The sequence below is a fragment of the Ictalurus furcatus genome, chromosome 27 (genome assembly GCF_023375685.1).
Source record: "Ictalurus furcatus strain D&B chromosome 27, Billie_1.0, whole genome shotgun sequence".
NCBI lineage: Eukaryota > Metazoa > Chordata > Actinopteri > Siluriformes > Ictaluridae > Ictalurus > Ictalurus furcatus.
Genome location: NC_071281.1, coordinates 14222465 through 14248735, shown reverse-complemented (window position 1 = coordinate 14248735; position 26271 = coordinate 14222465). Strand labels below are relative to the sequence as shown.

At 39.2% G+C, this 26271-nt stretch overlaps 1 protein-coding gene and 1 pseudogene across 2 annotated transcripts; both read left to right on the top strand.

Annotated features, from left to right (window-relative positions):
• Positions 1-3391: 3391 nt before the first annotated feature.
• agrp (agouti related neuropeptide) lies at positions 3392-6510 on the top strand. Of its 2 annotated transcripts, none has more exons than XM_053617077.1 (3): positions 3392-3860; positions 4118-4212; positions 5626-6510. In XM_053617077.1, the coding sequence occupies exons 1-3, from the start codon at positions 3725-3727 to the stop codon at positions 5815-5817; spliced, it is 423 nt and encodes a 140-aa protein (XP_053473052.1). In that variant the 5' UTR covers positions 3392-3724; the 3' UTR covers positions 5818-6510. The 2 variants fall into 2 exon arrangements, with proteins under 2 accessions (XP_053473052.1, XP_053473051.1); XM_053617076.1 differs by having other exon boundaries at positions 5617-6510.
• A 999-nt stretch (positions 6511-7509) lies between these two features.
• LOC128602621 (GTP-binding protein 1-like) lies at positions 7510-13552 on the top strand (annotated as a pseudogene).
• The last annotated feature ends 12719 nt before the right edge of the window (positions 13553-26271 follow it).

Here is a 26271-nt window from a genome sequence, read left to right as displayed (position 1 = left end):
CCCGTTTTTTAAACAGGTTAATGGAAACGCAGCTAGAGACGAAACATAATGTATACACCAACGTGAGAAGTATTATTTCTTTTAAATGTTATTTTAAGCATTTTATTGCTGTAGTGAAAATTCAGGATCGGAATGGTATGGCTGAGAAAAAAATATATATGTATTAAATGATATATTTTCAGGGGCCAAGCACCCAGACCAGGGGTGTAACCTGGCCTGGGCATTTGTACGTTAAGATTTTTACTTTAGGACCAAATAATTCTCCACTTGGAGCGGTTTGTCACTACGAAAAAAAATTGTATATTATATATTGTTTTTTTGTTTGTTTGTTTATTGTTTTTTCAGGGGCCAAGCACCCAGACCAGGGGCATAACCTGGCCTGGGTATTTGGGGCTGTAGCCCTGAAGATTCTTTAACACACATGTGTGTGTGTGTGTGTGTGTGTGTGTGTGTGTTTATTAAGATGAATCTATGCACCTGAAAATGCAGTCTACATGTAATCAGCATGTTTTTCTTCCCTGATGCTGTGTAGAATGATAAAAGCGAGTTGATGTATGAGCCAGAAGCAATCTTGACTTAAATGTACATTATAATTAGGTAAGTGCTCTATGACTTTTCCCCTCAACTAAAAAAAAAAACATCAGAACCAGAATAAACAGGAAATTAGATCAAATTGCCTTAATGTAAAAGCCTTCTAGGGTTAAATCTTTCTACTGGCTTATGGCTGATGATTGCCTTAAGATAGTAATCAAGCTTTCATTCCATTTTAGGAAAACAAAAAAGATCCTGGAAATTCCTGGAAATTCTTGCTAATTTTTTATTTTGAAAAAGAAGTACAAGAGGTTTTTGTAACATTTATTGATTTAAAGCCTAAACTGTGTTCATCCTGTATGGACATGTGCACAAACGTGCTTTGTATTGGCAGGTAATTTAATTTGACTTGATGTTCATGTTTAACAGCGTGTAAATATTACTAGCATATTACTATCAATTTCCTCAAATTTTCTGTCAGTCGCTCAAATTCTGACAAAAAGCTAAAAAATTACAGAGCTGAGCTGAGTGAAGTTGATGTGCAGACCCTTGAACAATTAATCATCTATTTTTCTGCTTATTTTGTTGCGTCACTCATTAAACAGACCAGATGTCACCAGTTCATGGAGGATATACTTTGATGCCTTCATGAATGTAATGCACTGTTTACCAAGCTGTAATGAACATCTAATGGAAGAAGAAAAATGAAACGGTCACTTTGTACTCTGTTTCAGTTCAGCATGCTGTCTTACGCACGTACATACAAACATCCTTCTAAGGAGCATTAGGAAAGCACTGCACTGGAAAATCCACATGCTGATCAAGTCTATCTGTGTGGTTCTTGTGTGCTAATAAAACAGTCATGTCTGTATAGGTGTGCATTATGTGTCATTCACAAACGACTCAATCCCCTCAGCCGACAAGATTTTTTGACGAGATAAATACACTGGGAGATGATGAAGGTTTTGCTGAGAATCTAATGCCATTAACAGTGAAAGCTGGTCATGATATTGAATGGGAGGCCTAAAATCTAATACTTATCAATTGCTAAATAATGAAACTATCAGTGTTGAGCAATGCACATAGTCAAATGCATTTGTGATTTCTTTTCATTTTTTTAAAAAAATCTTTAAAGTCCATCATGCCCCTGCTGGGTTTGTGCTGTGTTTCATTACAATATGAAATATCGTCAACAGAAAAGTATCACGCAAAAAAAATAAACACTAAACATATAGTTCTGTCATTTGTCCTTTTGTCTAATTGCCTAATTTGTACTTTGTTTGTACATGTGCACATATCTACTTTCTGTGTATTACTGTTCCCACCGTGTTTGGTACTGTTTCCACCATGTTTGGTGCTGTTATACACCTTAAGACAGCATATAATCTAATACAGATGCCAAAAAAATGAAACTTTATATTGATGTCTTTTTATATTTGAAAGACAGGGAGGGAGGCTTGGCCCTGCTAGCACATTTACACCAGCTGCCCCTGGCCATTAATCAGAGACACTTCAACCCTGATCAGATAGCATCCAGTGAAACTTACCATGTGAATTGTTTGCCACAATATAATTATTTATTATCAGCTATAGAGACTGCAGTTGCTTTATACCAGTGTATGTAGTGTAGTTTATGGGGAAAGTGAATATTCATCCATCTATTTTCCATACTGCTTATCCTAAACAGGGTCATGGGGGATCCTGGAGCCTATCCTCGGGTACCAATCCATCGCAGGGCACAATCACACACACATTCACACACCACAGACAATTTGGAAATGCCAATCAGTCGACAGCGCATGATTTTGGATTTGGGGGAGGAACCCGGAGTACCCCCAACACCAGAGGTGCGAGGCACACATGCAAATAATACAAACATTATTGGCATTGACTATTGCTACTGGGATTAAACGCTAATTTTATTTGTATTAGTAGCCATTTCATAACATATTTACAGAATATTAACTAGTAGATTCCTTAGAATACAGAAAAACACAGTATATGCTTTGTTAAGGTTGAAGGGCTCATTTTAAGGGTGAAACTAAATAATCGGTATAATGAAGGGGATCAATAAAAGATTTTTCTGAACCTTTGTGTATGGCTTAATTTCTCTGTGAACATGATAAATCTCTTGAAATCTACTTGTTATAATAATAATAATTTATGTAGTATGATGTATTGGGGAGGTGAATATCAGGATAAGTGTACAGGAATATCCTTTAAAATCTACATATATATATATATATCACACGTGTGTGTATATAAATATAAAGGACATAAGAAACAATGTTGCCTATAATGTTGATAGTCACACATTTGAGGAATTTAATTAAACCATGTAAACAATTTGTGGCAGGTTTTGAGGGGGGAAAAAAACTTGCAATGAGCCATTTGGAAATGGAAAAATTGGCTCTTTTTGCTGAGCTGAGTGCCGAGTGCTCTGACTCACTGAAAAGAGCCGGAATTCCCATCACTAGCATGTGTATGTGTGTGACTGAAAAGAGCATGACGTACTGTAAGAGATTTCACCCCCACCCACTGATTAGGATCATGTGGCCCCACTCCTCCTACTTCACGGAGGCTTAAAAGCAAGAGTTGGGTACACACCCTTAACCAGGGGTGAGGAACACTGCAGGTAGGAAACATGACCACATACTCATTAACACATATATATTTATATACACACATTAAAATGCATATAGTGTAAATAAATAAATAAATAAATAAATAAATAAATAAAAAGTATGTATGGATAAAAAAAAATCAACACATAGCCTCTGGCTTAGCATTGCTATTTACTTTTGTCAGCTGTTATATATTTGATAAACATCTTTTGCAGGAGGGGCTGAGTTCCCAGAGTCCTGGGTTTAATTACACAGATTATAGTATATATCTCTTGTAAATTAGAACTTGAAAGCCAGCTTGATGTACAGTAAGTGCTTGGCTTTAAGATTAGACATCAGAAACAATTAGCACAGTTCAGTCAGCTACGCATCAATTTAACACTAGATGTGTTACACGTGGACAGATATTTTACTTAAGGCAGTTTTTCCAATTTCTACAGATTGTAACTGTCCAAACTAGCATGAAGACCTGATTCTGCTGACTGTACATTGACTCTAAAGCCGCATCTCAATCCAGCGGATAGCCAGTTTGCTGACAGAGTGGAGGAAGCAATTGTGACTCAGTGGTCATGTTGAGTGTCGTGATCTTCTGCTGGTTGAGTCTCAGCGCCGTCCGGGTGGCATCAGGTCTGGTCCGAACTAACCGCATGGAGCTCTCGCATCCGATCCTGAGGAGAACAGATACCTCATTTTTCCCTGACATCAGTAAGTGACATATATTTCAACATATATTTTCTACACAAGCAGAAACGATGTGCGTACACTTATCTTGTGACGTGTTGATTGCCATTGAGTCTTGTAACAAATGTAAAAAGAAGAAAATCTCAGGAAATGATGAACTGTCTTAAAACTTTGCAATTTTCCATTTAATGATGTAATATCTACAATATTATGCGTTAAATACAAGACTACTTGTATAGTAGTGATATTTCAGATTGGTACTCATGACTCCTATTTTATAGCTGTGCAAGATTCAGGTCCTGCAGTAGACACAGTACAACTTAGAATCGATTCAGTCGAGGAACAGCTGATGGTGGATCCTGTTTCCTATGATGAGGTAGGCTTGATTCAAACTTAGTCCTCATGATCTCTTCACAACCCATAATATGTCTCATACTGACGCTTCATATCTGCAAAGACCAGTCATATTTAAATTCCTGGCTTCTTATTCTTATTGATATTGTATCATTCAACAGCTATGGATTTTTCAATTCAGTGATTCAATTCAAGTTCTTCAAACTAGTAACTAATAACTAACAGTTCAAACAAATCGTAAAAAGAGGGTTAAGGGGTTAATGCTAGTATCTGAGTTACTAGTATTTTTCAAATTACATAAACATCTCTGCAATATAAATATAATTGTTAAATATATATTATTATGTTTATAGAGAAATTGTACCACTCCTTTAAATAACACATTTGGAAAAATCATTCTAAATCATGCATAAGTAAGATGAACACCTTTTCCAAATATCTTTACGCCAAGGCATTTTTAGTGTGTGTGTGTGTGTGTGTGTGTGTGTGCGTGTGGGTGTCAAGGAAAGCCTGTGTTCAGTTCATAGTGGCAGTGATACAAAAAGAAGTAAAAGAGCTTGTTGTTGTCATGTGGCGATATGAGTTATAGATAATAATAATGCCAAACTAGGCCGGTTTAAGTAACTGAGCCTGCCTATGCACAGCTCGCTTAACTACACAGCCAATATAACATATGTATGCACAGTAATTATCTATAATACTAATTATTTTTTTAGGAATGATGACTGCTACTTGGAATTTAATGCAGATTATATTTGTATTAGCAGCCATTTCATAATGTATTGCCAGACAGTCTTTTTTCCCAACCCTTATGTTTTGTTAAGATCAAATAACTTATTCAAGGCGAAACTATATAATAAGGATTATAATGAAAGGGCACACTAAAACATGTTTTTTGAAACTTGATGTGCTTGGCTTAATTCTTGAATTTTGTTACTGGTTATAAGAGTTTGGATTTTTGCAAGGGATGTCCTGCTTGCATTTTCCACTAGAAGGATTAACCTCATGGCTGAATCTCAAACCACAGAGTAGGCACTAAGTAGTGTGCCTGTCTATCTGCATCAGAGATGAGTCTGTGCATATCTGACACTGATAGACATGAACCAGACCACAAACTCTAGCTAAGTAAAGTACAGTGTAGAGAACAAGCATATCAGGTCTGCTCATTGCAATGTTATCTATTGCAAAAAGTATTTTATTACCTAATCTGTGCTTTCTATCAATTTATAACCTATTTGTAACCTAATCTGTGTATTTTAAGTATAAGGCTTGGTATATGTGTACTTCCATAATGTTATGTCATTTAATAATGATTCGTTTACATCTGTTAAATGTCAATTCAAATGTATTAGGGTTTATTTTGAAAAAATAAATTGAATAAAACAAAAAGATGACCCGGGTTGGGTTAAAAAGCTGACATTTTTAGTACCCACAGGAAATGGCAGATGCAGTACAGCTCCAGAGGAGAGGCACACGTTCACCAGGCCGCTGTATTCCACACCAACAGTCGTGCCTGGGACACCAGCTGCCCTGTTGCGACTCGTGTGATACTTGCTACTGCCGCTTCTTCAAAGCCTTCTGTTACTGCCGCAGCATGGACCACACCTGCAAACACAGACGTGCCTAGCACTCACAACACTGGTCCTGCATGAGGCTGGGTTAAAGCTGATATGCGGGTGTGAAAATCAAACCTTATGCCAATGCGCATTTGTCAGTAAGCACAAGAATCCATGATGGTACTGCTTTACATTAATGTGCCCTGAACTAACACTGAACAAACCATGAACTTAACAATACGCATTAACACTTATTATTTTTAAAATAACGAACCAGCACCTACATTAAGCAACATTAATCAGGAGTTCAAAATAATGGATCCATTGCGAATTAACTGACAAACTTCGTAAGCGATGCTGAATCATGGAATTTTACTGAAAAGTAAAGTTTAGGTGATTATCAACATTTACAAACAGGCTCTGAGTTAAGTTGCATCCATTAATACGTCGTATTAATGAATTTATTTGTTAACATTCCTTATGGTTTATTAATGCTGAAGTTTAGGATTTGTTCATGTTAACTAATGCAGTATTTAATATTATTATTATTTGAAGGAAACCTTAATGTTTAGCGTAACATTCATGATAAACATGCAAAGATATAAATTTACAAAACCTCACAGGCATAAACTCAGAGATCGTCAGCACAGCAAGTAGACAACAATGACTGTGTATTGTTGTAACTCTTTATACGTGTACAAATATATGTGTAAATGGTGTCGTGTTTATTATTTTTTTATGTTATTAAAACCATAGCAAATTGGTATGCAGAATTGCATTATATTATTTATAATGTTACATATAGATATATATATAAAAAAAAACTATATAATTGTGTGTCATTAATAAATAATAAGCAAAGCACATTGTCTCCTAAGTAACTTATTGAATTAATGATATTAGTTTTTAATTTCTCAACCTTAACAAAGCGCTTGTTAGAATTCAGGTGATGGAGTGAGTATGTCAGTAAAATTGGGTGTGGCTTGATTTAAAGAGTCTCTCTTTACTGTCGGAAATTGTTTATTTTTTGAAAGAAGACTTAGGCATAGTAGTAGACAGGGAGGAGTTACGATTTAAACAAGCAGAGACAGCAATCAGGCCAAGTTCATTACTTTTCAAACACAATAAATAATACCTCTCGATACATTACAGTAATTCTATTTTAAAACCAACAATTCTTCATACTTGTTTTCACAGAATACTCCCCCCACCCCCACAGTCCTTACAGCAGAAAACTCTTTCATATGATTGACCAAATTAAAATAAGCATTCTCAGTTTTAATTCGAGCGGCCGTCGTCCCTTTTAGCACATTCTCTACATCAACTGAACCAGTATTTCTGTTTCTTCCAAATAGCCATCTTGGCTGATCTCAACAGAAAATTTATTAAACAAACTTCTCCTTTCATGATATTTATACCTGGGGCCACTAATAAAGCTTTTATGAGAAATTATTTCATACGAAACACCCATTGACTTCAGGGCGATGGAACTGGAAAGGCTCATTTTCTGTTTTTTTGTCCTACAAGATGACGTCATCCCTGCACCACTCTATCGTGGCACCACCTAGAGACGTCTTTTCAGACTAGCTCTAGATTTACTCCACCTGCTGACATTCTGACACTAGCCACTTGTTTGTCATTCTTTTGCAAAGGTGTGTCTAATTTAGCTGAGGTGAGAGCACGTTCGATGCAGTTTTATGTTTTTGGGTGTTGCACCACACAGTGAATAAACAACTGGTCAACTTTCTCTTCAACCAAACAAAATGGACCATCCCTCCCCACCGCTGGATTCAGGTGTGCCACCTGTCTGTCTGTAGATACAGCACTGTGGATGAGTCTCCACTGTATGGGACTCGTTGACATTTTTACAGCCGACCGGAACCTTTCTAATTGCACTGGTGAACCTGCCGAAACCAAGAGAGCTCCCACTTAAAATATCCACGTTGGGAATGAACGGCGGACCATTAGAAATCATTACCTTAGTTGTTGGAGAAACTAATGGTTGAACAGGAGCAAAAACGCCACTCGCCACAATCCCGCTCTCGACCAACTGATTCACTAGTTGCTCTTGAGTCAGAAAAAAAACACCACGGCCTTCTTCATCCGAGACGCCGAAACAATCTACCAGCACGTCTTCCAGAGATACTTGTTAACGACACACCCGATGCCATGGCGGAGAGACAGGGACGCTTCGTCCAGAGACACCATCTCTACCCCGCCACGAAACTACTACTTCTACAAGATAGCAATAATCCAACAAATACATGATACTAATTGATAATCTAATTGATCAGAAATAAACCGAAACAAACCATAGAAAGACCCTTTCTAATTTCCCTCTCACAGTGACCACCCTCCCACATTTCTGCTTCCCAGCATGCACAGAGAGAGAGAGAGAGAGAGAGAGAGAGAAAAAGAGAGAGGAAATTTAGATTATGTATAATGAAAATAAACTAAACTAATGTTTTACAGATCTTGGGGAACACCTTTCTGGAGAGCATCTATTTATCTCTCTCTCTCTCTCTCTCTCTCTCTCTCTCTCTCTCTCTCTCTCTCTCAGGGTGGTGGTGGTAGGGAACATGGATGCGGGGAAGAGCACGCTCCTTGGAGTCCTCACACACGGAGAGCTGGATAACGGTCGAGGTTTCGCTCATCAGAAACTTCTCCGTCACATGCACGAGCTGGAGAGCGGCCATACCAGCAGCGTGGGGAACTGCATCCTGGGCTTCGACCGTCGTGGCTACGTCGTCAACAAACCCGACAGCCACGGCGGCAGTCTGGACTGGACCAAGATCTGCGAGAAGTCCTCCAAGGTCATCACCTTCATCGACCTAGTGGGACACGAGAAGTACCTGAAGACCACCGTGTTTGGCATGATGGGCAACCTGCCTGACTTCTGCATGCTCATGGTGGGACACTCGTGTGTGTGTGTGTGGTGTGTTCTCTGTGACTCTGTGTGTGTGCTCCTTCTGAGCTGTTCCAGGTGGACAGTAACGCAGGTATAGTGGACATGACTAAAGAACACCTGAGCTTAGCGCTGGCTCTCAACGTGCCCGTGTTTGTGGTGGTCACTAATATAGACATGTGTCCTGCTAACATCCTGCAAGGTGAGACACACACACCTGTTTACTTTCCACCTATGTGTGTTAAAGCTCAGGGACAACGCCCATACATTTAAAGTAACAAGGTTGTTGTTGATCAGCTTAATCACTGTCCCGTGTCTCTTGAATGTAAGGTGGGTGTGGTTAGCAGAGAATATATTTACATAAGCTCCACCCTCACCACTTATAAGGCTGCTGTCTAAGCTAGCCAACATATCTATTGTATAACTTTATAACTGTGTGTGTGTTGCAGCACGAATCCTGATTCTGTGTTTAAGTGGTGGTGGAGTCTGGGACAGAGACCTGTTAATCAAATGTGTTTATTCCACACCCACCAGGGCAGTCTGAGTTCAGTGATTCAGCTGCTGTGTTTTTTACTTTTACCTCCTGTTTTTTTGGTTTGTTTTTGTTTTGTTTTTTCAAACCCTGTTGTGTATTTTGGGTTTTTTGCATACTTTATATTCTTTGTAGGAATTATTAGACATGCATGGTAGGCTGATTGGCGTGTCTAAAGTGTCTGTAGTGTATGAATGGGTGTGTGAGTGTGTATGTGATTGTGCACTGCGATGGACTGGCACCCTGTCCAGGGTGTACCCCGCCTTGTGCCCGATGATCCCTGGGATAGACTCCAGGTTCCCCCGTGACCCTGAAAAGGAGTAAGCGGTAGAAGATGGATGGAGGGATAATTATGGAGATAATAATGTTTAAAGTAGAGAGGACAATGTTTGTTACAGCCAGTTTACTTGATAAACTCACCCACAGTGTACTGTTACAGTAACACTTACTAACTAAACCACCGAATAATTAACTAAACCACTGGTGCTGATGTGCCAGAGACGCTGAAGCTGCTGCAGAGGTTGCTGAAGTCTCCTGGCTGCAGAAAGTTCCCGGTGCTGGTGTGGAACAAAGACGACGTCATCGTCACTGCCTACAACTTCAGCTCCAAGCGGTACACCACACACACACACACACACACACACTCACTCTCAACACATGTACACCTAACACACAAGTTCCTGTAGGGCAGTTTGTTCATCTCTACACCAGCTCTCTTTAACCCTTCTCTCTCTCTCTTTGTGTGTGTGTGTGTGTGTGTCTTCCTCAGAATGTGCCCAATTTTCCAGATTTCTAATGTCACTGGGGAGAACATGGACCTCTTGAAGATGTTCCTGAACCTGCTGTCCTCCAGAACATCGTTTAAAGATGACGAGCCGGCCGAGTTTCAGATAGACGACACTTACTCAGTACCGGTAAGTAAGTGTGTGTGTGTGTGTGTGTGTGTGTGTGTGTGTGTGTCTTTAAAATGTTTCTTACATATATAAAATCTATTCTTTTCTGTACTTTCCTTTCACTTGATCCAGAGCCACTAAAACAAATCGCGCCACCAGACACAGATTGTCTCCGATGGTTGATTTAGACTGGTGTGTTACTGACTTTCTGTTTGTGTGATGATTAAAGAACTATAGGAATAACTCTCTCAGCCTTATTTCATCTCCACAGCTGAGGTCAGTTCTTTTTCGCCCGCTTCTGGATATATTCAGAACTGCAATAACATCCATGCAGGCACTCAGAACCAAAAACAGTTCATATATTCGAGGCCTGTAATTTAGAAGCGAAAGCATTAACGAGATCAGGGAGCTGTACGGATTTGGGGGGAAGAAAAATTAAACCGAAAGTTGATGAAAAGCAACGAGAAATCATTTTGTTTTAACATGTTAATACACTCCCTGGATGAGTGACGTATTCACTCCCAACTCACCTGTATGACTGAGAATTGTAAATACAAGCTTGTGTGTGTGTTAGGGTGTAGGGACTGTAGTAACAGAAACGACATTACGGGAGCTAATCCGGCTGAATGATACCATGCTGCTGGGGCCGGACCCCCTCGGTGCCTTTATATCCATCGATGTTAAAGCCATCCACAGGAAGAGGATGCCTGTGAAGGAGGTGCGAGGAGGACAAACAGCGTCTTTCATTCTCAAAAAGGTTGAGACTTCCAGAATTAAAAGTCTATGGCATGTCGTTATGCCGTCTTATTTTCTCTCTCTCTCTCTCTCTCAGATAAAGCACTCATCTATAAGGAAAGGGATGTTGATGGTATCACCGCGGTTAAACCCACAGGCATCATGGGAGTTCGAGGCAGAGATCCTGGTGCACCATCACCGGACGATGATCTCACCCCGATACCAGGCCACGGGTGAAGTTATAACCCGCATTTGTATTAAATGAGCACTGCAATTAAATATGCTCATGCAGTGATCAGTATGTTAACACACGCACACACACACACACACACACACACACAGTGTTAACACACTCGAATGTGATAACTGACCTGACTCGCAGCACTCACCCGGTTCTGATCTGAGACCTGTACCCACGCTGTGTGCAGTGCATTGTGGGAGCATCAGACAGACGGCGACGATCCTGATGATGAACCGAGGCTATTTACGAACAGGAGACTGGGCCACAGTGCATTTCCGCTTCATCAAAACACCCGAGTACCCGCACATGGACCAGAGACTGGTGTTCAAAAAGGGCAGGACCAAAGCTGTGGGCACCATCACCAAGGTCCTGACCACACACACACACACACACACACACACACACACACACACACACACACAGAACTGCACGAGTACTGTCTCTCTAAATGATAAGTCAATAAACTGTGTGTGATTCAAGTGAGGTTTAAAATCATTAACAACTTCCGGAACTTTAATATGAATTTGGATCTATTTTTTCTTCATTCAGAACAAAGACTGAAAGCCGTTTTGGGGGCGGAGCTACATGAAAAGGTCATGTAGCTCCGCCCCCCAAAACAGGGGTTTGTCATGACAATTTCACTAAGCAAACTAAAAGTATTTGAATATGCAAATTGTTCTAGGATGACAGTGTGGTAACTCAAAACTATGACACCCAAAACATACGGTGGTTGTCATAGTAACGTAGAAATACAGTGGCCAGTATGTCTGCTTACAAATAACTAGGTGAGAGTGAGGATGTAAATCAAGTTTCAGACAGTGAGATATGAATGAATTTACTAACAGGGTCGATTTTAATTCGCATATTCGTGTATATTCATACCTCCTGCATTTTAATGAGCGTTAAGCTGTAGAGACGATTCTCTGCTATTTCTAGATGATGCTTTAAAATCACATTAAAGGATTTAAATTTATATGCAATTATTTTTACTGATTTAAAATGTAAGGAAACTTTAATAAGCAGGTTTTTACCCAGTGAATAAAATGAGTGATTTTAGTTATTAATCAATTTACAGCTTCTTCAGTCAACAAATAATCAGCCGTCAAACTCCAAACCTCCAGGAATCAAAATGCAGTCGACTAAGAAGGTGGTGAAGAGAGACGAGGGTCAGACAGCAGCTGCAGAGGAAACACTGAGCAACACAGCGCCGACTGCTTCCATCCCTCCTCTACAGCAGGTCTCTCTCTCTCTCTCTCTCTCACAGGCGCACACACACACACTACACAACTCCTACACATAGACACACACTATATAAAGGAGTTACAGTTAGAGAGTGGGGGTGGGGACTCGTACACAACTTTACACACTCTATTAATGTTTATCTAATCACTTCCTCTCTGTTTTCTCTCTTACACAAACACCACTCCGTTCTTATCCTCCCATTTTATTATTTATTCATTTTCAAACCCTGCCTAATTTTTCCCTCATTCCCCTCATCTTATCCCTCATATCCTTCATCTCATCCCGCACTCCCCTCATCCCCCCTTATCCCCCGTTCCACTTTGCGTTCCTTCCATGTTGTCCATTGTGTTTATTTGCTGCTCGTGTCTCAGACTGAGGGAGACGAAGACACTCAGACTAAAGACTCCAAGGTAAAGTGAGAGTATGGTGTTACAGTATGAGAGAAGGGAACACGCATCACACCCTGGGAGAGAGGTCCAGTCCCTCGGTGTAGATTACAGGAGAGCTGCAGTGCTACAGTTTATTTCACACTGAATAAGAATGAGACGATTCTCTGGTACTGAAACTCTCATAACCTACTGAGTATTACTCACCGACCTCAACCCATGTGACCTCAGTTCAGTTTGATGTAAATTATTCTAAACTGATATTTTAATTAGATTTTAATTTAACATCATAAACACCAGTTTTATTTTCCTGACGCACATAGAATCAGACACGTATCAGATATAAAATATTATCACATTTAATAATAACAATTATTCCTTAAACCGTAATTCTGGATTGTGATTGGTCAGATGTTGATTAATTCTCTATAACAGCAGCTCTGAGAGTAGTGCAGGTGTTTATTAATGCGCTCGTTCTGATACATTACAGTTTCTATAGTAACAGCTCATTCACAGGGGCGTGCACAGCGGACTCTTATAATCTGCTTTTTTTCTTCTTCTTCTTCTTTTTCTCTTTTCAGCCAAAGTCTGGAGGCAGGTGACGAGGAGGGCAGAGACACAAGGGTCACAAGGGTAAATGTCAGTCCAGCACCACAGCGCCCCCTGCTGGTGCAGTCGGAGACTGTTAAAGCCCACTCCAGTACATTACAGTCAATTTTGTAGCTTATAGAAAACATAGATAATATTCTGTTTAAGGTTTATGATGATCAAAGATCATACGATAAAATAAAGACAAATGTTTCATCACATCATCAGTAGTGTTGACTGGAAATCCTCACAATTTTTACACACTTGATCTCTAAAGTTAAAATACTGCATTACTGTTTACATGTTTGTGAAACTGGCACGGTGTTCCTCATTAACAACAGAAGAGAATGGCTTTCTGTTGCCTGGGTTTCTCCTTTTGTCTGAGCAATAAAATAAAATAGATTCACATTCCCTTAAAGAAATACACAAGGCGAGGAAGGAAAAGAAAGAAAAGGTGAGAGAGAGATGGAGAGAAGAAGACAAAGAGGGAGTGAGTAAAGCAGACAAGGCCAACAAGAAAAGCAGGAAGAAAAATAAAAATAAAAATCCTACAGTGATCACATGTGCTCTGTGTGTGTGTGTGTGTGTGTGTGTGTGTGTGTGTGTGTGTGTGTGTGTTTAAAGCATTTAAAGTAGAGCTGCTGATTGGTCGGCTGTCAAGCTCATTGTGACATCACTGACAGCTGGAATTTACAGGATTTTGTTTTTGGTTTTTTTTACGATTGATATGACAATTTTTTTTCAATACTTTTAACAATTTTCCTAAACTCTTAACACAGTTAGCACAACATCCGTCTGTGTAGGATATACAAGTAACACATTTCTTGTTGCTTTGACACAAAATGCATACAGTTAACACAAACTTAAAATGCTTGAACTTATTTTACACACAAGCTCAACCGAGACCAAAACAATGGATCTTTACTGCCAAATTTACAAATGCTTTCACACTTTGTCAGAACAGATAACTTCATGTTCTAAATCTAACTTATAGGATAAAGTCAAAGAGAACAGCTGTTCATATTGTGAATTGAAACAGACATACATCCACTGTATTTTATTCCACTGCTACTGAGAAACAGCTGATTGAAGTTATGCAAATAGATCAATCACGGCTGATTCCCATCTAGGAAACACACTCGGGTATTGAGGTTCTTTCAATCGCATGGCCATATGGTATACAGTAAAAGACGACCTCTTTGGGCTGATCTTGTGTGGAAAAGTGACATTGTGCTATGATTGACTAAATGTTCCTGTTGGAAGAGAACATGTGTTAGTGTTTTGGTAGACTTCGTTTATTGTGTTAGTGTATTATTGTATTTTGAAAATTAGTGTTGGAGTTTAGTTTAGTATGTAATTTTGAGCATGAAATTAAGCGTTTTGCTAATTGTGTGTTGTAGGTGTGTTAAGAGTTGAGAAAAATTGTTAAAAGTATTGAAAAAATTGTCATAGGAATCATAAAATCGGAAAGGTCCTTTTCCAGAACCTTCACACAAACTGTTCCTCAGTGGTGGAATGAACTTCCAACCTCAATCCGGACCACAGAATCTGTTACTATAGTGACACCCCTAACCCATAAACACTTTATTATTATATATATATATATACACAGTATCTCACAAAAGTGAGTACACCCCTCACATTTTTGTAAATATTTGATGATATCTTTTCATGTGACAACACTGAAGAAATGACACTTTGCTACAATGTAAAGTAGTGAGTGTACAGCTTGTATAACAATGTAAATTTGCTGTCCCCTCAAAATAACTCAACACACAGCTATTAATGTCTAAACCGCTGGTAACAAAAGTGAGTACACCCCTAAGTGAAAATGTCCAAATTGGGCCCAAAGTGTCAATATTTTGTGTGGCCACCATTATTTTCCAGCACTGCCCTTAACCCTCTTGGGCATGGAGTTCACCAGAGCTTCACAGGTTGCCACTGGAGTCCTCTTCCACTCCACCATGACGACATCACGGAGCTGGTGGATGTTAGAGACCTTGTGCTCCTCCACCTTCCGTTTGAGGATGCCCCACAGATGCTCAATAGGGTTTAGGTCTGGAGACATGTTTGGCCAGTCAATCACCTTCACCCTCAGCTTCTTTAGCAAGGCAGTGGTTGTCTTGGAGGTGTGTTTGGGGTCGTTATCATGCTGGAATACTGCATACTGATCATGCTCTGCTTCCGTATGTCACAGTACATGTTGGCATTCATGGTTCCCTCAATGAACTGTAGCTCCCCAGTGCCGGCAGCACTCATGCAGCCCCAGACCATGACACTCCCACCACCATGCTTGACTGTAGGCAAGACACACTTGTCTTTGTACTCCTCACCTGGTTGCTGCCACACATGCTTGACACCATCTGAACCAAATAGGTTTATCTTGGTCTCATCAGACCACAGGACATGGTTCCAGTAATCCATGTCCTTAGTCTGCTTGTCTTCAGCAAACTGTTTGCGGGCTTTCTTGTGCATCATCTTTAGAAGAGGCTTCCTTCTGGGACGACAGCCATGCAGACCAATTTGATGCAGTGTGCAGCGTATGGTCTGAGCACTGACAGGCTGACCCCCAACCCCTTCAACCTCTGCAGCAGTGCTGGCAGCACTCATATGTCTATTTCCCAAACACAACCTATGGATATGACGCTGAGTATGTGCACTCAACTTCTTTGATCGAGCATGGCGAGGCCTGTTCTGAGTGGAATACTGTGTGTATATATATATATATAGACCTTTCACATCACCTTCTTATTTCAACTTCTCACATCCCTATTAGTACTAAATTTCCCCATCCCAACTTTTTTGGAACGTATTGCGTGCATCAATTTAAAAATAAACATTTATCTTCAAAAAACTATGCAGTTGATTAGATGAAACATCAAATACCTTGTCTTTATACGTTTTTTTGTTTAAACACAAGTCAAAGTACATTTACAGATCACTCCTCTTTGTTTTCATTAGCATTTTCCACACTGTCCCAACTTTTTCAGAACTGTGGATGTACTTTTTCATTTTATTGCTTCATATTAGTGATGAAGTAGACCAGTTCATTAGAATCCTGTCTTTTGCTTTTGACCAATATCTTGCTATCATATTAGTATATGAAATCGCTGGATAATTACTTTACTAAAATCCTTTTTTTTTTTCTTTTTTTTTCTTTTCATACAAATAACCTGAACATAATCTTTCAAATAAATGTGAGTTCAATAAAACTTCACTGACTCCAGTAGTCCTCTGGTCTGTCAGAAGGAAAAGGAAAATATGTAACCATGACATGGTATCAGATCCTTGAGTAATCCTGGATCAGATCATCTTCCACATTACTCGGACAATTTCTCCATCCAACGCCTAAGAACAAACCTGCAGTTCACACGTATCCCAGATGGAGGCACTGGATGTCCATATCGCTTCTGATAAATCACATACAGGTTATGAATGTGCCCCCTGTGCAGGATTTATAGTTGGTTTAAAGTACTAATATTCTTTGACTTGTACATATGAATGTTTTACGGGTCTGTTTAAACTTTAATTGCCATTTATGTTAAGTGATATGAATTCAGGCATGAGCTTAAATTAAATCAATACATTAAACTCAAGATGTGAGATTTCATTACAGATCAGGCATAACATTCAGCCCCAGGTCTCTCTTGCATTTAATACCCACACATCATAAAGCAAATCACAACATTACAACCCACGGGCCAACAGCAAATGACACCAATAAACCGTTCTCAGTGAGGTGCTGTCAACAGAGCAAGGAATAGAGTGATGATCCTCTTTGCTTAATTGGCGTTAGGAGGCCGTCAGGTTGTTTGTGAAATGTGCTGTCGTTGGCGTACATAAGTGTCACTTGCACTAAATGAACCGGTTTCACTCGAGTAATTCTAAACCCTGGGGTCCTCGAATCCTCTGAACAAGATAGAAAACCAAATCAGGGATTTCCATGACAACAGCCTCGTTCTTATTTAAAGGTGTACAGCTCTGAGTGGTCACTTGTTGCTCCCAATGGAGTCTGAAGTAGACCGAGAGCCAGAAAAGATGAATTGACGCATATAATACAACCAACAGCACTTAAATTCCCTGTGTGATCCTGTTCAGAAGTCAGTTTCTGTTTGTGTATGACGCTCACTCCTGAATGAGGACTATAGTGACGGTTTCATGTATTTTATGGAACTACATGTATTGGATTTATTGCAAGGATTTCTTCACTCAACTGAGCACACTGAATTATAGAGCTTGACATTTTCTCTGTAGCTGGCAAAACCTGATCCAGCTGAACAGCTAATAGTTAAGCCCTTCATGAGTTGGATCAGGTGTATTCGAGTAAACTTCCAACTGTGCATGGCGGTGTGCCACTAGCACCGGAGCTGAGTTCCAGCTGAGTTATTTTGTTATTTTGTTCAGCTGCAAAAACAAATGTCGTTTAAATCAGGAGTTCACAAACTTTATGACTCATTTCAGTGTAAATCCCCTTATGATAGCAAAATAGATTTATTAGCATAATCTAACTACTGAATTATTACAGATAAATATTTCAGACATGTTTTCAGTTCAATGTATTCACAGTAATAATTCACAGTCGTTACTGATTATATGCTTTATAACATGTAACTGGTTTAAGATCTAGGAGTTTAAATCGTTACAAGTTCTATCCATCCACCCATTTTCCGTACCGCTTATTCTATGCATGGGAGCCTATCCCAGGGAACTCTGGGCACGAGGCAGGGGACACTCTAGACAGGGTGTTGACCCATCAGGGGACAAATTCACATATTACAGACAATTTGGAAATGCCAATCAGCCTACAACGCATGTCTTTGGATGGGGAGAACATGCAAACTCCACGCACACAGGGCGGAGGCGGGATTCAAACCCCCAACCACGGAGGTGCGAGGCAAATGTGATAACTACTAAGCCATCATGCCCGAGGGTTACAAGTTGCAATTCGATAAAAAGGTATAATAATTAAACTAGTCTTACCATGTAAGGTGACGTCTCCCACCTTGCGCTCTGTGTTCCCTGGATAAGCTCCAGATCCACCACGTCGCTGACCAGGATAAATTGCTTACTGAAGGTGAGTGAATGAATGAATAAATATATTTGCTTGTAATGCTGAAGAACTGCTATACAGTATTATGTAATGCAATGAGAAATTTTTAAACAATGGAACTAATGTAGCAATTTAACCCGCCTTCCCATGTTACCCCGCTCCATCCGAATACACGGGATTAGATTTAAAAAAATAAAATAAAATAAAATAAAAAACCCACTTAATGTATTTCTAGTCATGCTCAAAATGACAAAATGGTGTTAAGATACATTAAGAGACACAGTTGTCATGTCAATTGACATCCGTCTCAGCCTCTCCATTGTGGCAACGACAAATTGTTAACCCAAGAGATCTTTAACAGCTGTTATGAGTTAACATCATACATACAGTGCTGTGTATTTACTTTTTAAAAGTATTTACCCCCATCCTGATTTATTCTGGTTTTGTGTCTCTCATACTAAATAATTTTAGATCTTCAAATGAAATACAACATAAAACAAATGGAACCTGAATTAACACACAATACAGTTTTTTATTTATGTATTTTGCTTATTAATTTCTTATTAATTAAACTTAAAATCTGGTTGTGCCATCTTTAGCACCAATAACTGCAACCAAATGCTTCTGATAACTGTAGATCAGTCTTTTACTTACTTCTAGGACTAGGATTTACTTTGGATCATCGTCTTGCTGTATAATTCAGTTGCGCTTGAGTTTCTACTTACAGACTGAAGTCCGGACATTCTCCTTTAGGATTTTCTGGTAGAGAGCAGAATTCATATTTCCCTCAATTACTACAAGCTGTGCAGGGCCTGAAGCAACAAAGCATCCCCACACCATCACACTGGCACCACCATGCTTGACCATAGGTATGATGCTCTTTTTGTGGAATTCTGTGTTTGGTTTACGCAGGATGTAATGGGACCCCTGTCTTCCAGACACGTTTGACTCATAAATCCACAGAACATTCTCCCAAAAGGTTTGAAGATATCGCCACTCTTCCATGGATGCCATTTTTGCCCAGTGTCTTTCTGATAGTGGAGTCATGAACGTGACCTTTATTGATGCAAGAGAGGCCTGTAGGTGCTTTAATGTTGTCCTTGGCTCTTTTTTGTCTTCCTGGATGAATAGTCACTGTGCTCTTGGAGGAATTTTAGAAGGTCAGCCACTTCTGGGAAGGTTCACTACTGTGCCGTATTGTTCCATTTGGAGATAACGGCTCTCACTGTGGTTCTTTGGAGTCCCAGAGCCTTTGAAATAGCTTTGTAACCCTTCCCAGACTGATGTATTTCAATTACCTTCTTCCTCATCATTTCTGGAATTTCTTTCAACTTTGGCATAGTGTGTTACTGAGTAAGACCTTTTAACCAACTGTTGAAACATTTCTATTTAAGTGTTGATTTGATTGAACAGGGTTTGCAGTAATCAGGCCTGGTTGCGTCTAGTCCAGCTGAACCCATTATGAATGCAGTTTCATAGATTTAGGGAATTAATAACTACGGGGGCAAATACATTTTCACGCAGGCCCAGTTGGTATTGGATAACTTTTTTTGCTTCAATAAATAACGCTATCATTTAAAAACTCTATTGTGTGTTTACTCAAGTTGCCTTTGTTTTATCTTAGATTTTGTTTTCACATCTGAAACAATTTAGTATGAGATATACACAAAAACAGAAGAAACCAGGATGGGGGCAAATACTTTTCCACAGCACCGTATATAGACGTTAACATTTCCAGAAACAATATAGTAACAATAATAACTTTGCTAGTAGTTGATAGTGATTTCCACCACTGTAGCATCATGTTAAACAAACACATAAAAATTGGCAGCCCACTTTAAGAGCTACAGGTTTAAAAACACTTGCTATTTCCATTAGAATCTTCATTGTATACGAGCTCATGCTCAGACTCCAGCTGACTGGAATTGAATGTTCCAGATGGAATGACTAAAATCACATTCAACTCACAGGCCCAAGTCTATTTTGATGCTCTCCAACACTAAACTATTTTCTGCTTGCTGGGATTTAGGGATTTGGGATTTGGGGTCCCTGCTTGCTGGGATTTAGGTAACTGTTGATTAATTGCTATTGATGGTCTTACCAGAGAACTCACAAAAATCCCTCTGCAGTCAGCTTTTAACGAACAAGCCCTTATTAGTGTCAACACAACAAGCTTTTATTTCTTTATACTCGAGATTTTATTTCCTGTTATCTTATTGAGCGAGTGACGCACACATTGACTGTGTATGTTTGGCAGTGTGAATGGTCTTAAAGAAACCTCTAATTAAATAATAGAGAAGCATGAGTTATCATCACTCATCATTACGCTCGCTTGCACCCTTTTAATTATACAAATCATGAGAGCAAGTGTGCCACGGCTTCTTCACACACATCAGTAGAGTGGCACAACCTCGAAATGTATACCGGTTCTCCATCTCTCTCTCTCTCTCTCTCTCTCTCTGTCTGTCTTTCTGTCTGTACAGACAAAGACGTTCTCTCTATTTCAATTGAAATAACTGTTTAAAGCTTAAAAATGTACTGCTTGAAGATGAGACTCATTGTATTGGTTTCCTTATTACTGTCTTGTTGATGAAATGGTCAGTTATTCATATATTATTGATTCAATATTCATCCACTATTCATTATAAGGTGCATCTATTATCAGCAAACATTCCTGTGATTCTGGTTTGTTGCAAATTACTAGAATTTACATTGCTGTACATCTCCAGAATGTCACAGTGAAGCATGAGGAAATGATTGATTCGGTTGAATTATTTGTTCCCTAGCCCTTCATCACCGTCAGTTTCTTTAAGCATATGGCTGAGTTTGGATGGATATCTGTTTTTGATTGAAGCATTGGGTTGTGATTAAAAATCCCAGCATTGCTTCTTCACCTCATTGCTTCACCACACACATTACCGCATCATTGTCACTGCTCTACTGAGAGTAAGCCATCAGGCAAATAATATTCAACTCAATTCAATTCAATTCAATTTTATTTGTATAACGCTTTTTCTCAAAGCAGCTTTACAGAAATATATAAACACAGAATACAGATTTTAAATGTGTGAGTTTATCCCAATTGAGCGAGCCGGTGGCGCCGGTGGCGAGGAAAATCTCCCTAAGATGTTGAGAGGAAGAAACCTTGAGAGGAACCAGACTCAGAAGGGAACCCGTCCTCATCTGGGTAACAAATATCTTTGCATCACTGGATGAGGTTAAGGAGCTCGGACTAACCGTGTATAGTAACAGGTGGGCTACAGTATATAGTAGGTGTATCTGATAGGGTAGGTATAGCCTGAGTGAATTGAAAGGAAAAGTTTATTCTGAAACAGGACAAATATATTTCTAGTGAAATATTTGTTAATTGTTTAGTGATTCTGGTGTTAATTTGCTGGTTGGTTGGTTGAATATTTTCTTTGTTCCCATTGAGATGTTGTCTTCCATGCTGCCATCTCAAGGGGATGCTGTTATTTTAACATTTTAATGCTATGTGATAACAGTCAGGTTGGACTGCTATCTTCTAAAAACAAAAGAGCAAGAGTTTCTTTCCTCACTCACCTTTTCCCAGCCATGTTCAAAATCATAATAATGAGAAATGACTTTTATTAGAAAGGACTCACAGTTCCAGAATGCAATGCAGCTGTACGACACAGATTCCGCCCAGCTTGTTAGTGATTTATGAGATGACAAGAATGATGATGATTATTGGGGGTTTCCTCCCCCAGTCCAAAGACATGATTGATTGTAGGTTGATTGCATGTCCAACGTGTCCGTAGTGTATGAATGGGTCTGTGAATGTGTATGTGAGTGTGCCCTGCGATGGATTGGCACCCCACCTTGTGCCCGATGCTCCCTGGGATAGACTCCAGGTTCCCCGTGACCCTGAAGGAAGGATATGCGGTATAGAAGATGGATGGATGGAATATGCAAGTCATTCAGCATGGATTTTGTTACTGCTGTTGTTTGTTGCTTTAATAAACAACCAACTGAGAGAGTATATAAACCCAGTTGGCCCTGTGTTTAGTTGCATAGTTCTTGGTTGTTTTGACCAGAATTCTGTTACATTGGTGTTTTATTTTTTGCCTTGCTTAATATCCCAAACGTTATAGTCTGCTCCAAATGTTATCTGTTTTCAAGTGACAAATGGTATCTACGTCAAACACTAATTGCTCTCCTGTTGCCTTTAAAAGACATACTTGCTCTTTTTTTTTTTTTTTTTTGCAGTCTCAACAGTGGATATTAGACTTGGGCTGCACCCTGAACATGATTCTGCTTTTAATCATCCATCTTCTTCTTGGGAGATCTCTTGCCAAGTTTGCCCTGGAAAATTTCAAAATATGTTGTCAAGGAAAGTGAACTATTGTTTGGAACAATGACCAATGAGTCGCCAGTTCTAGCTAATCCAGGCATTTGTGGACAGAAACAATGTGTACACAGAGTGACAGAAATGAGAGAGAAATAGGGTGAGTAAGTGTGAGTAAGTGTATGTGTGTGTGTGTGTGTGTTTGTGTGTGTGTATGTGAGAGAGATAGAGAGAGAGAAAAGTGCTGCCGCGCTTTTAATTAATTGTTCTCTCATCATTGGAGGTGTTGTTGTCGATGTTTGTCCCCAGATGCCACATTAGGAGGCAGTCCTTTCAGTTTTCCAAACAGTTTATCTCATTACGCCAGGCTCATCTCTAGAACATAACGACCCACATCTACTACCTGCTTAAAGAAAGCCCAGAGAGATAAGAGCATCTCACTAGTATGTGTAAGCCAAAGTAAGGAAGGATAAGATAAAGCTGTGGCCTCTGTGCTCACTGAGAAGGGAGAAACGTCTCTCTCAAGAGGTAAGATTCGGAACGATTTCCCAACAACCTTTTGTTATGAGCTAACAGCTTGCCAAAAACTCAACATAGTTTTGGATCAAAGTTGAAGTTGTATATTTTAACATCAAAGCCAGGGAGGATGAACACCAAGCGTTGATAACAACACGGATAAAAAATATTCCAAGTAAAGAAATGCTAAAATTCCCAAAGGATCTGGGTTTCTTTTGTTTTTTTCTATCTTGCAGTCCCCAAGAATGAAAAACAGGTGCTTTCAGAGACAAGATGAGTACCGCTGGTAGTTAATAAAGCAGCAACAAGACGCACTAATAAGTTCTCCCAGAGGAAGGTGTGAGCGAGGACATAACACATCTAGCATGGCAAGATGCTGGCGATGCATGAGAAAATGCATCATGGGGGAAGGCAGTATCAGCTCACTCGTATGATAAGTTTAATATATATTGCATAGTGTGGTCAAAATGTGCCATGCCCTGCCGGCTTCAATTCTGCCCGAATATGAGAACAGGTTAAAAACTGCAGACCTTTGATATTCTGTGCACACACACACACACACACACACACACACAGCTTGGAGGAAATGAAGGCACTTTGGAAGGGCTACTCCTGGATGTCTGAATGCTAAGTTCAAAATCTTGGCATTTCCATTCTATTTCCTTCTGCTTCCACCAAGATCTCATTCTCTCTTACTGTTTGAGTCAGCTTTTCAAATATCTAGCCTTTTTAATAAAGATGTTATGGCCCTTGGTTTGTATCTAGGTACAGTACCTCCAAGTCCAAACTCCAAGTCCTTAATGTAATGTCTTGGAGTTATCTATATATGGAAGTAACACCATATCACTATATGTATCTATATTTGTCCAGTGCTCAAAATATCTTTATCTGTAGTCCAATTTAAACCCAAAATGGTCTTTTTAAAACTACTGCAACCCTGACCAGGCAGTTACTAAAGATGAAGTGTATTTGAGTGTAGCTCTTCTGCTGCATCTTTTAATGGGGTTAATTACCCTGCACCTGTTTTGGTGCATAAGTCATTAGTATCCTATATTGGAAGCGTATTTAAGGCAGTTATATGCTACCGGGTTGGGTGACTGCCACTTTCAGTGACACATGTTTTGATCTGAAGTGGTGCACACAGGGTGATGTACCATTGGTTGATTGCCTTTGCTGGTGCTGTGTTCGTTTGCTCCAACACATTTTATTGTGATAAATGGTGCGTTATTGACTGTATGTCTTTACGTTTTTAGCTTTTCCAGTTATTTTATCTGGTTATTTTACTTAATCTCATTTGTAGTTTCATTAGAGATTATTTACATCCCTAGTTTGGTTAGAGATTAGTTTCATCCCTTGTTTGGTTAGAGATTAGTTTCAGCCCTTGTTTGGATAGAGATTAGTTTCATCCCTTGCTTGGTTAGAGATTAGTTACATCCCTTGTTTGGATAGAGATCCGTTTCATCCCTTGTTTGGTTAGAGATTAGTTTCATCCCTTGTTTGGATAGAGATTAGTTTCATCCCTTGCTTGGTTAGAGATTAGTTACATCCCTAGTTTGGTTAGAGATTAATTACATCCCTTGTTTGGTTAGAGATTGATTACATCCCTTGTTTGATTAGAGATTAGTTACATCCTTTATTTGGTTAGATATTAGTTACATCCCTAGATTACATCCGTTGTTTGGTTAGAGATTAATTACACCCCTTGTTTGATTAGAGATTAGTTAAATGATCCCACTTTTTCAATTATCTACAAAATAACGAGATCAGAGATCTGGGTATTGATTGATACCCAACATTAACCTAATTCTCGCATTATCTTAGTCACCAATCCACCTATCTGGAAGCTTCTGTTGCCAAGTTAAGCTAAAATGCTTTAAAACATGTTCCTTGTTATGTCTATATGCAGTATCTTGGCTGTGTAAGTGCTCATCACACATATTTATAGCACAAAATATAACGTCGGATTCAATGTGATACCAATCCAGCATTTCAGACAAAATATCATCACAGATCCTGATACTGATCCTGGTCTTAGATCAGTTCATCACTCTATAAATCCCTATAACCATATCTGCTTCAATATAAGTCACTGGCTGTCAATGAAATCCCTCGTTTATATTGTATTATAAGTCAAATAATCTTATGAGAAAACACAAAAGTTTTCATAGGCATCATCTGAGAACACTTCAGTGTGTCTTCAGAGTTTTAGCAGGTTATAATGAAATAAATCTTACTGCTGTCAACAAAAACCTCCAATAAGGATTTAGACTAGAGACTAGAGAATTTTAGCTAGCTTAATAGGATTTGTTGTCATCTAGCCTATCCATTTTGTCGGCATTTTTATGGTGCTCTCAAAGATTTTCCATCCTGACCTTTCAAGACCAATCCGGATCCAAACACTTACCAGCTTGGAGCACAAGTTTGCACCCCCAAAGAATAAAAAAAACTCAGTGAGGTATCATTTGACAAGGTCATTCAAACAGCCACGGCACATCATACAATTGTCCCAACAGGATATCAGCTATGAAGCTGATATCCAAGCTTCATTGGCAAGCTTCATACCTTCTCTATCAACACTGTTTGCAGCTTTAATAAATGCAAAAAGTTTACCCTGAAAAAAATTGGCTCCACAGTCAATATTTACAAACAATTTCCAGCTGTCAACACTTTACTAGTCTATTATCTGGTACGCATCTGATTGTTATTTAAAAATATGTGTATTAACCATCTGCGATACAGAACACAGCCAAGCCGAGGAACCTGCTGTGAATTTGTTTACAAGCAAAAGTCTAGATTTTGAGCATGGTGGACGCAGTGTAGGCTAAGACCACATCACAGCACCCTAATACACTAATATTTCAACACACACAATTAAATGCTTGGTAGAATGGCTTCCCCATCTAGAGGACACCAACTTTAGGAGAAAAGATCCATTAAATGCATTACACATGACATGGAATCAGATCATTCTGACATGGTCATTTCTATGAATATTTGTGTGGCGGTATAAGAAAACCCATAGCCTGATGCTATGGCTGGAAAAAAAAAAAAAAGACCAAAATGTGGCCAAAACTGTAATTTCTGCCTATAATAATAATAATAATATATTTCAACAAAATGATGAGGAAATA